At 35.9% G+C, this 12,087-nt stretch overlaps 1 protein-coding gene across 2 annotated transcripts in view; it reads left to right on the top strand.

The window, feature by feature from the left end:
* Positions 1 to 9,845, top strand: part of CWC22 (CWC22 spliceosome associated protein homolog) — a 51,654-nt gene extending 41,809 nt beyond the window's left edge. For both annotated transcript variants that reach the window (XM_024561529.3, XM_053918821.1), the window contains 6 exons: positions 468 to 545; positions 1,202 to 1,354; positions 2,800 to 2,927; positions 4,539 to 4,640; positions 4,734 to 4,942; positions 8,999 to 9,845. In XM_024561529.3, coding sequence (XP_024417297.2) covers positions 468 to 545; positions 1,202 to 1,354; positions 2,800 to 2,927; positions 4,539 to 4,640; positions 4,734 to 4,942; positions 8,999 to 9,585 — 1,257 coding nt within the window. In that variant the 3' untranslated portion in view covers positions 9,586 to 9,845. The remainder of the gene's footprint in view (positions 1 to 467; positions 546 to 1,201; positions 1,355 to 2,799; positions 2,928 to 4,538; positions 4,641 to 4,733; positions 4,943 to 8,998) is intronic.
* Positions 9,846 to 12,087: the final 2,242 nt, after the last annotated feature.

The following is a 12,087-nucleotide window of genomic DNA, read 5'->3' as shown; positions in this document are numbered from 1 at the left end:
TTGAGTTTAAATTATTGTTTAAGGTATATAACTAAAGATATATGCTGAATTGTTAGATGTATTGGTAAAATGTCATATTGCTGACCTGTATTTAAAAGAATTCTGTATGGAGTCTTTCTAAAATACTGTTTATTTAATCTCTTTTTGATGTGTCTGTTTCACATAGTAGGTTTTCTTAAAGTGGTTCATACTTATATAAATTTAAAAGCAATCTAAATTTAGATTAAATTTGATAATCTAATTAGCATGAATGATGTATGGAAACTGTCAGCCAGACTGACAGCTTTTAAAAACTACTCTTAACATAGATTTTTAAAAAAATTTTCTAATCACTAAAGTTCACAAAGTCTTAGAAGTTTTGGGTTTTTAAAACCACTTAAATTTTAGACTGTCTCTATATTGATATATAATCGTACAACATGTATTTATCGTGTTTTGAGTTACTACTGTAATTTTTTCCCAAATAGAAAGAACTCTGCAACATGATACTTGACTGCTGTGCTCAACAAAGAACATACGAGAAATTTTTTGGCTTATTAGCTGGGGTGAGTTGCAGCCTTGCTTTTCTTGTTGGAATTAAATGGACTCACTGAAGGAATTCTTAACGTGAATATTGTGAATTAATGTGTCTGCTTTAGCACATATCAGGTCTTTGCTAAAAGTAAATTGTTCTCTGCTTCCTCAGGTTTTCCACTCTATGCACCTTCCTTCTTTCCTTCTTCATTTTTGTAGCCCCTCACTGTGGCATAGCACTCTTCCAGAACTTTTTGAAATTCTACATGCTTTGTAAAAAATTGCCAAAGAGGACAATTAAATACTGTCTTTCTGAAATCTGGAAGCAGCTTCTTAATTCAGGTGCATGTTCTGGCAGTACAAATAGAGCATAAGCTAAAATAATTATTTAAATCCAAATTCTACCTACAGAGAAATATATTTGTATAGTATACAGATGTGTATGTCCATGATTTGTATAATTTGTGTTGTTATGCTCTATATAATTTTATTGTATCTTATAAATTCTAGATAGATAAGCATAATATATATTAATTTCTTTTTTCTGTATCCTATCATATAGCACAAAAAGAATGATATAGAAGATATTTATTTTTGGTTCAATAAATTTAGAAGGATTTAATATGCTCATAATGGTATTGATACTCAATTTTTTATACTTTTGACATTCAGTTCTTTTATTTATTAGCGATTTTGCATGCTAAAGAAAGAGTACATGGAATCCTTTGAGAGTATATTTAAAGAACAGTATGATACCATCCATCGTTTGGAAACAAACAAATTGAGGAATGTTGCTAAGATGTTTGCTCATCTTCTATACACTGATTCACTTCCGTGGAGTGTAAGTAGATGGAGGTTAATGTTTATACTTCTTCCTGATCCTCTGTCATTCTCAGATTTGTATTAAGTATAAAAACCACACTTTTCTTTCACAGGAAATGTACTTTAAAATGAAATATGTGTCAAACTTTCACTATAATAGCTATCTTTGAGGTTACGTTCATGTAACATGGCATCAAAAAGCTAAGTGCATAAATATATGAGAGTAAGAAATACCATTCTAGATGATACTAGCAGTTCAAACATCATGGTGCTTTTTAATAGCAATGTCTATCAGTTTTTTCATTGAAATTATTATAGATTTTTATCTCTGTACACATGTGCACACTCATGTTAATGTACACCAAGGTTTGGTAGTAATTTATTGTTGAGTTACTGCTTGCTTCCTAGGGGACTCTCATTGCTTCCTCTAGTTAGGACAGGAGAGAAATGTTTGTCCTGGCAGGATGTGTTCTTTTCAGCCAATATTGAATTCGGTTAAGTGATAGGGATGAGTTCCTGTCACAAGTAGAACAAGGAAAGGTATTCTTAATGAGGAAACGCACACTGGACTAGAATTTGAAATGCATTCATTAAGCTGGCATTTATTGTACAACTATTGTTCATTCAACAACGATTTAGTTAGCACCCAATAGAAAGAAATAGCATCCAGGAGGAAAGAAAGAAGAGGATCACATTGTAGAATACCTGGATCTAATGGAAGAATGAAGCAACATCTTTGAGCTTATAAACATTGGATAGTTTTTTGTTATATTTTAAGTACTATGTATGTTCAGCTGCATTAATAGGCAGTTTGTAAGCTAACCTAGGAGCCAAATCATAATTTTTTTTCTTATTTTTTTTCCCTTTTTTGGAAAATGAAATTAAAGTTTTAAACCATTGAAGAAAAAGAGCTCCCAAAACACATAACTCCACAAACTGGAGGTTGCTTTTATTTGTATTGATTGTAAAACACCTTTCTCTGAGCTTCAGTGTCTAAGTCTCCGTCTTAGTATTCAGGAGAAGCCACCACTCTTTCCGCCTTTACCCTTACAGTGTATTACACGTGCTAAACAAAACTATAGAGTGATGCTCTGAATGGCATTTGGCCTCAAACCCTCATGTGCCCACATTCTGATGAGTGCGATTTAGGAGCTTGCAATCTTTACTTCAGCATTATATACTCGAGACAGTATATCCTGGCTGTAAAAAGCACATTACTCAAGAAAGAGAATGAACTCTATTTCTGTAGCACCTTAACCTTTTTAAAATTAGCTCAGAGAAGTACTCTTAAACTTTGCCAAGAAATAGTACAATGCACATCAGCACAGGGGATGATATTCAGATGTAATTCTGATTGAAGATGAGACTAAATCATAATTTCAACAGGAACTTTTGAGTTACAAATATTGGTCACTTTGTCTTATCTTTTGAACAAATATTGTCTTTTTTAATTTTAATTTTCAGGTTCTTGAATGTGTAAAGCTGAGTGAAGAAACCACTACGTCCTCCAGTAGAATATTTGTTAAAATATTTTTCCAAGAACTGTGTGAATACATGGGTCTTCCTAAACTTAATGCAAGATTAAAGGATGAGTAAGTTTATCATTAAGCACTTTTCATTCTTACTGTCCTGAGGGATTGTCCTTCAGTTTAGGGACATGTCCACCCTTTGTTGTAAAGGAGGAGTTAAGCACCACGGCTCTTCTTCATTAGTTACTACTCTGAGTCTCATATTGTGTGGCTTAGAACAACATGCAGTTTATAATGATGGTTTCAGTTCAGTAGAGGAAACACAGAATTATTGCCTCTTTTAATTCAGTTAAAACAAAATTATTTTTGTATGCTCACTGGAGTTCTTCAGTGATGAGTATTTATAGTTTTATTTTCATTTTTACCCTAATTTTGTGCCTTAGAATGATAATTAGCTTCTTATTATCATGGACAATTATGAATATATACAGATGAATATGTAATGTAATTGTTCAGATCATTACAGTAAACTAGTGTCTTGTCTCAGGACAATTATGTAATCTCTACTCCAGCTTTATTTGCTATTTATTCAGGTTACCCATTGCCACTCCTATTGGCTTCTACTCCATTCACATTGCTGAAGTTGTCCTTTCAAGTCTCTTAGTGACTGCTTGTCAGACAAATCAAGTAGTCTTTCTCAGTCCTCATGCCCCTTGAATTCTCGGCCTCACTTACGCAGTTGACCACTTGCTCAATGTGGCTCCTCACTTCTTCGCATTCTACCTTACTCTCCCCAGTCCCTATCTTCTCCTTGGCCTGCCTGTCCAGTGTATGTCAAGGTCTGTCCTGGCTTCTACATGCTCTCTCTGTGTTACCACATCTACTTCCCTTGGCTTTATAAACTCATTTATTGGTCCCTGCCCGCTTTTTGAGGCTCACCTAGTAAAGTCCACTCCTACAAGCTGCACTCCAGCCACCCCAGCATTGCCCAGCTTGTTAAGCAGGTCTGGCTCATTCATGCCTCTTTACTTCTATTTCCAGAGCTGGAGATCCCTCTTTTGTTCTGTCCAGCAAACTCTTTATCGTTCTTAATCACTTGTCACCTTTTTCTGTGAAACAGTTTTTTCTGACTCTGCTGGTTGCTCATTCACTATGGCACTCAAAACCACATTATATTGTTAATGTTTTTTTTTCCCCCTCCTAATAAATAGTAATTACATGTAGTCAGTAAACATGAATAAATCATGAATAAACATGATTTCTCCCTTTTGTTCATTACTTTCCCCTCCCCCAGTGCCTTGCACAGTGCTGTCTCTGCATGCACGCATGTATGTCTGTGTGAATAGATAAGTGTATACACACACACGCACAACAGGAGGAATTTTTTACCTCTCTGAATATATATATTCAGATATATGCATATGTTTGTGTATGTTACATACGTATATCCATTCTCCTTGTGGGGGGGGTGTATAAAAAAGTTTATAAAAATCTCTGTTATGTAATTACATAAACCAAATTTAGTAAAGAATGGACTACTCATTTCACTTAGATACCATTGTAGCCTAACCTAATAAATTATATAAATCATTTACTTGGTTGTATTTTATTTACTAATTTAGTACATAGGAAATCTGAACAATGACTGTATAAGAATTTTGCCTGTAAGCAAAGAATTTTATCTTTAAGCAATATTTTCTTTTGTTCAATTTCTTTTCTTTTCTTTTTTCTTAGAACCCTACAGCCATTCTTTGAAGGGTTATTACCCCGAGATAATCCCAGAAACACTCGGTTTGCCATCAACTTTTTTACTTCTATAGGTCTTGGAGGTTTAACGTAAGGGTTATTTTCAGAATTTTATTTTCAATTTACAAAATTATCTCACAATTGCCTTCTAAGCAAAATCTAACATACTATATTTGTTACTAGGGATGAATTACGTGAGCATCTCAAAAATACACCAAAGGTTATTGTGCCGCAGAAACCAGAAGTTGAGCCAGATAAATCCTCTTCTTCCTCGTCTGCATCCTCCTCTGCAGGGTCCGACTCCTCTGCTTCCGACTCGGACAGTGACAGCAGTTCCGAGTCATCCAGCGAGGAGAGCGGCTCTTCGTCTGCCAGTCAGAGCTCTGCCTCAGGTATTGAAACTCGTAATTCATCGTGCTCTTTTCCAGTAAATGTATTGCTGGTGATGTTTACAACGAAAGAAGTAAATAATTTGATTTTTTTGTTTTAGAGTTCAGTTGTTTAAAAGCCACAATTAATAACATAAATGATCATCTATCAGTGTTGCAGTCGATGGCAAATTATAACATTTACAATGCTAAGATTACCTTTTGGAAGCCTTTTCATAGAAATGAAGATATTTCATACCATTCATAATGTCTTTAATCTAGTTTATAGGAGCTTTCCTGATGTTCATATTTTAAGAAATTTTGGGTTTTACTTTTAATAGGGAAGCTTTATGGTATTTACTGACATGTATCACACATTTAGTACATATCTCATCGGTGTACAGCAGCGTAGAGAGAACACACCCAGCACCCAGAAAAGAATGACCAGTACCTCAGGAGTCTTCCTGTTCCCTCTCCCAGTTACTGCCACTGCTCCCATGCACTGCCTCAGGGCAGCTGCTGTTGTGATTTGTAACTCCATAAATTAGTTTTGTCTTTTTTAACGTTATAATTATGTACTACGAACTCCTTTATGTTTGGCTTGTCCTTCAGAATTACTTAGTGAAATTCATCCATATTATTGCATTATAGTTCATATATTTTTCTTGCTGAATAGTTTTCCACTACATGGATATACCTCAGTATATTTAACATCCTTTTTACTTAGTGGCAATTTAGATGTAATTCATGTTCTGATGAATACTCTCGTACATATCTTTTGGGACTGGATACATACGCATTTCAGTTACACATGTATTACCTAGAGGTGGACTTACTGAGTTTTAGGTTGTGTGGATATTTAGCTTTAGAAGATACTGCCAAACAGTTTGCCGGACCAAGTGGTTATTCCAGCTTACGTCCCCATCAGCCAGGTTTGAGAGTTTTCCTCAGAGCCCATCCTCACACCACTTCACTTGATCATCTTTTCCATTTTCGCCATCCAATGTGAAAAGGCATTGCATTGTGGTTTTAATTTGTATTTCCTTGATCACTAAAGAAGTTGAGCACCATTTTATATATTATTGATTATTTAGAAATTTTCTTTTTGTTAAGTGGCTGTTCAAGTCTTTGCTCAGCTTTTTTAATTGTTTTTTCTGTTGATTTGTGGGAGTTTTTCTGTATTCTGGAAGTATATCCTTTGTCACATATATTCTTGTCCCTGCAGCTGCCAGAGATCTGCTGGCCTCTGCTTCAGCGGCTGGGATCAGCAGTGCTCGCTGAGAGAAAGAGGGTGTAGAATATCAGTTTACCTCTGCCTCTGCCGTTTCTCGAGTCTTGACTGTTCTAGTCCTTATTCTTTCACCAGGTCTCTGATGCGTTTTATTTGGAACAAATATTCCACTTATAAAAGGTTGCAAAAATAGTACAGAGAATTCCCAGGTAGCCCTCTCCCAACTTTGCCTAATGTTAGCATTTTACATAACCATAGTTCACGCATCAAAACCTGGAAATTAACACTGGAACAATACAATTAACCAAACAGCAGATCTTAATAATTTTGCATTTCACAGGTTTTTTCCACTAATGTTCTCTTTCTTGTTCAAGGACTCTACTAGCATTTAATTATACTTCTTCTTAGTCATCTGCAATCTGTGATAGTTCCTCTCAGGCTTTCCTAATGACTTTGACACTTGAAGTCCTGTGGCCGCTTATTTTGGAGAACGTCCTTCAGTATAGAGACATGTCTGACATTTTCTCATAATTAGAATGCGTGTATGCATTTTTGGCTAGAGCGTAGAAGTGATGTGTTCTTAGGTATTGGTGACATTAACTTTCTGATAACTTATAAGGTAATGTCTGCTGGATTTCTTCATAGGAAGGTTTTTCTCTGTAACCTGGATCTTGTAGGGAGATAATTTGATACTGTGAAAGTCTCCTCTTTAACTTTTCTTCTCCAGTTTTAGCATTTATCTTTGGTTTTTGTCTAGAACACTTATTTCTGTGGTGTTTGCTGAATGATGATTTTTTCTGTTTCTCTTTTTTTCTGCATTTAGTAATTGAATTTCTTCTGTAAGAAAGAGTTGTCCCTTCCTCCCATTTATTTAATAATTTAACTCTACATTTTATCAGTGTGGATACATGGATGTTTATCTTATCCTGTGGATTAAAGTCTAGTACTATCATTCATTTCGTTCGGATCATTTCAGCGTTGGCAACAGGAGTTCCTTGAAGTTGACCCCGTGTTCTTTGGACAGACCCCGGTCCTTTCCCTGAGCATCGCCTTCCTTTGTAGCATCTCAGGCAGTTCAAGATCTTTATCACCCTTAAGGAAAATATTTAAATTTATGTCCAGCATTTCTAGTTGTTTTTCAACAAGAACACTGGTCGTCCACAGCCTTCTCTATTCTACTTGGAACTGGAAGTGTTATAGTAAAAGACTTTTTTCAAATGTCCCATTTTCTGAAAAGGTCTATGTTTTCTGCAAGGTCAGCTCTGCTTTCTTTCATTATAGTATTTTAGTCAGAATTAGAGTTAATCTAATTGTATAAAATGCATATTACTTTTTTAATGCATATGTCAGAGAAGGAGCACTTTTTCCTGTAGTCTCAGAAGGTTGGAAGCCTGGTCTTTTTATTCTTATTCCCTGGGTTGTTACACTTTGAAGTGTTTTTCATACTATGTGGCAGCCAGATCTGTGGGACTCTCAGTGTTTTATGTTAGTAGAGCAAGATCCCATTTGCTCACAGGACATCTTCTTCTTGAATTGAAATATGCTAACATTGTTCGTTTAACACTCACCTCTTTAATTCTGAAGAATTTGTTATTTCATGATCTGTTTTGAGAACAGATGACAACACAGCATGAATTGCTGCAATAAGGAGGCTTTGCTGATTCAAAATTAATTTGCCTCATGATACAATTTCAGTAGAGAGCTTTCAGTTTTATTAATAAAATATTAAATTAAAAAATTAAATATCATAAAAGCAGTATGAACTGCCCCCAAATTGGAAAATTATAAAGTAGGCATCAAAGGAGAGAGGACATTGCACATTATTGTATGGCACGGGTTTTAGTGTCAGCAAACCACTGAGAGCAGTGTAGAGTAGTGTCGGAGGTGTTGAGCCAGCACAGAGCCAGATGGTTTCTGCTCGGGTACCTGCAGTTCGGCTGAGCCGCTTGAGAGGAACGGAGAAGTAAGTCCTTAGTAGCAAACCCACTGACTGTTCAAGGGTAGGCATTTGGCAGAGGAAAGACAGGTTGGTACAGCGAGGTGTTGGTGGAGGTAGGATGAGAGTAGGTAGTCTTCTACCTTATGTGCCCCACCATCACTTTTGACTTATATATATCCAAACGAAGTAACACAAATAAAGCAATTAAATTTGTTTTATAGCTGAAAGTGGTAAGTTATTTCACTGTAATTATTTAATATTTATCTTTGTGATTCTGTCAGTAAAATTAAATTGTTCAAAGCCATTTTAGAAGAGTTTTCTCAGAAATCAAGCCTTAGTGCCTCTTATAAAGCCTGTGAAGGTATCTTACCATAGCTTCTCGTGGTGGTGCAGTTGTACTCCTCTAGCTGCGCTGGAAGGAAAACTGCTGTTTTATAGGAAGCGGTTTTTATTTGAAATATATATATTTATGCTGTTAAGCAAACCCAGCTGTCCCACTCCCCCTCACCTGGGGGAAGTGATGTGGCTGGCGTGTGTGGTCATTGTATTTTGATTATGTACCAAAACTGATGTAATATTTCATAGGACATAATGCACATGGACTGGAATTCCTGTTTTTGAATAAAATTTGTAAGTGGAAATGTATTTTAGTCACTTCATAAAAGATTTTACAACATTTGCTGTACTTTCTGTTAACTGTTTTGGGTCTAAAAATCAAAACAATACTTTGGTGACTCATGTTGACATATTGCGTACTCCTAAAACTTGTGTTCAATGTTCTATCTTACTTTTTATTCAGTTAGTTTGGCTTTGCCTCCAGTTTATCTGAATTAGTAAACCTGCTTTATATTAATAAGTGTGTTTGTTAAATTATGAAATTAAAGCTATATATTTTACTTTACATGTGCAGCTAAAGATGTAAGAAAGAAGGGACAAGGCAACACCAGAAGTAAAGAAGTAGATAAATTGATCAGGAAACAACAAATAAATGATAGGAAACACGATGAAAGAAGGTCAGAGCCAGGGCACCAAGAAACAAGGACTGAAAGAGAAAGAAGGTCAGAAAAACTCAGAGATAAAAATTCAAGGGAACCAAATTGGAGAGAACCCATAACAAAATACACTTCGGACAGAGGTGTTCCTTCTGAACGAAATAGTTACAGTAGAGTCACGAATGACAGAGACCAAGAAATGCACCTAGATGTGGAAAATAAGTATGGTGATCCCAAAAAGAACAGAGGAGAAAGAAGGAATTCTTTTTCTGAAAATGAGCATAGACACCGAAATAAGGACAGTGAAAATGTTAGAAGAAAAGACAGATCAAAATCAAGAGAAAAGAACAGAAAACATTCAGACTCTAGAAGCGATGAAGATAGGTATCAAAATGGCGCCGATAGGCGATGGGAAAAACCCAGCAGACCCTCCGAACAATCCAGAGAATCCAAGAGAAATCAGGACCGGCGAAGAGAAAAGTCTCCAACAAAGCAGAAAAAATAACTACGCAGAATTACAGAAACTCAACATGCCTTATATTCAGTCCAAACAAATTATTTTTTACATTGATTAATGAACTTCATAAGAATTCTTGTATAAAGTACTGGTTTGTATTGTACATTTAAAAAATGTTTTCATTTTAACATGGTTTATATAATTGATACATTTCAAGGCCCTCCACATAAAATTATTTGAAGAGAAAAGTTTCACTGTAGAGGGATGTAATTCTTGCATATATTTTGTTAATAAAATGATTAAACACATTTACTGAATCAGTGATTTTTTTTTCATTGACAAAAAATTTTTTTCTGATGATAATGTTTCCAGTTGTCATAGACCTATTATAATTCATTATTACTGGCTTTTTTTGTAACTGAAGACCAAAGTACGTGAGCCGTTTCAGTGTAACATTTTTGCTTTGTGAATAAGATGCTATGAACCTTCTTCTTTGGGAGTCACCTTTTTTTTTTAAATAGAGCAGTTATTTCAAGTTTCATATTTTGTCTTGAACAAAAGAGGTATATGTGATTGTTTTTTACAAGTGTTTTGGTGAAGTTGGATGTGGTCTTTAAACAGATACACAGCTATATTATTTATAATTGTAACTTCTCTCATTTAAAACATTTCTTCTTTCTGAACTGCTAAATTAATGTTTAATTGAAATTCTTTGTGACTAGTGCTTTTTCTCAGCCTTGAAGTTATTGTTGGTGAATTATATTCTTAATTTTTTATTTGCATTAATACAAAATTGGAAAACATACAATCATGAGAAAATGTGAACAACCTAACTGAAATAATTCCAATTTTTATAAGAATTTTAAGAGTTTCCATCATTGTAACTCTCACTGAATATTATGTGAGCATATTATTTATCACTTTTGAAATAAAACATTGCCACTGAAATTTTAGATTTGTTGACAGACATTTAACCCTACCTATTAATAGACTACTTGTGCTTGTTCACTTGTTTAAAAGTTTATAAAATCCATTTTACCTCATGTCTGGGCTCAAGAATAATGGGACCACCATCTCAATGTCTGACTTTCAGGCATACTCTTGATTCAAAATGTTTTCTGTTTTTGTTGTTTAAAAGCTTGAATATAAGTAAAAATAAAGTCCATGTAAATAAAGAAACATCCTTTCCTCCTCCCCACTCCTCCTCCAGCCTTCCTGTTCTCCCCTCATCCTACTTACTGGGGTTTTTTGCTCCTCACTGTTTTTACTATTAACAGAAGCAGTCAACAGAACGCCTAACTACCTTCAAGCAGAAGTGTTTGAGTGTAAGTGGCTCATGTCAGGACACAGGAGGTGGAGTGCAGAGCTGGACCATTCTGCCTTGGTGACGCATTTCTACAGCATCAAACGCGATGTGTTCACCTGCACTGGCTTCCGGTCAGGCAGCTCCTTCACTTCAGTCATTTTAATATGCAGACAAGAAACAGGTTGCCTGTGTTTCTGATTTTTTACTTTTTACTAGATTTAGCATTTTAGTAGATTTAGTAGAGGTTGGCATTTCTAAAGGATCAGCTGAGTTCTAGATATTTTGCATACACTTCTCATTCTTTTTCAGTCTCAACTTCCTTGCCTCCAAGGTTTCTCCATCCCTACTACATTCTTAGCCACTTACTCCCATGGTTACCTCCTTTATGTTGACTTCACAATCTGTACCACCTCCGAAAGCTCTCCTGTAAGCATCACATTTTGACCACTCCCCATCCAGCTCGCCTGCTTTAGTACTGCTGTCCTTGGGACTCTTTCTTGTGTGACCATAACTTCAGATCTGTTGACTTTGTTTTCATTATTTATCTCCCCCCCCCCATTCTGTGCTCCCCTTGTTCTGTGGTCCATCATTTGAATGGATGAATAAATAAACTAATTTTTACAAAACAACCCTATGAAATTTGGCATTGTCCCCTCACATTACAGAAGAGGAGACTGAAGTCCAGAGAGGCTAATTGGGCTCAAACCTCAGAGCTGGTAAGAAGTAGTAGGACCAGGTTCCACCCAGAGCAGCATCATTCCAAAGCACAACTGGAGGATGGAGAGAAGATTGAGAGTGTTTGAGTTCCAGCTGTGCTGCCTACAGGTGTGTGAACTTGGGCATATTATTTCACCTCTCTGACCTTCACATTCATCTTTAAAATACAGGTGGGCCCCTGGCCGGCTGGCTCTGTTGGAGTGTCGTCATCCCATACACCAAAATGTTGCCGGTTCGATACTTAGTCAGGGTATATACCTAGGTTGGGGGTTTGATCCCTAGTTGGGGCAGATAAGGAGGCAACTGATAACTGTTTCACCCTCCCTTTCCCACTCCTCACCCCCTAAAAATCAATAAAGACATATCCTCGGGTAAGGATTTAAAAAAAAATGCAGAAGTGGACAAATGTAGGTTTACCATTGTGCATATGGAAAGTGCAATTAATAATAGCAGTGAGCTTTGAAAGTTTATTCTTATATTGTTGTTTTCCATATGAACAACTATAAACCTACTTTTGCCTACCCCTG

This window comes from Desmodus rotundus, chromosome 2, assembly GCF_022682495.2.
Source record: "Desmodus rotundus isolate HL8 chromosome 2, HLdesRot8A.1, whole genome shotgun sequence".
Taxonomy (NCBI): Eukaryota; Metazoa; Chordata; class Mammalia; order Chiroptera; family Phyllostomidae; genus Desmodus; species Desmodus rotundus.
This window is presented reverse-complemented; position numbering and strand designations above follow the sequence as displayed.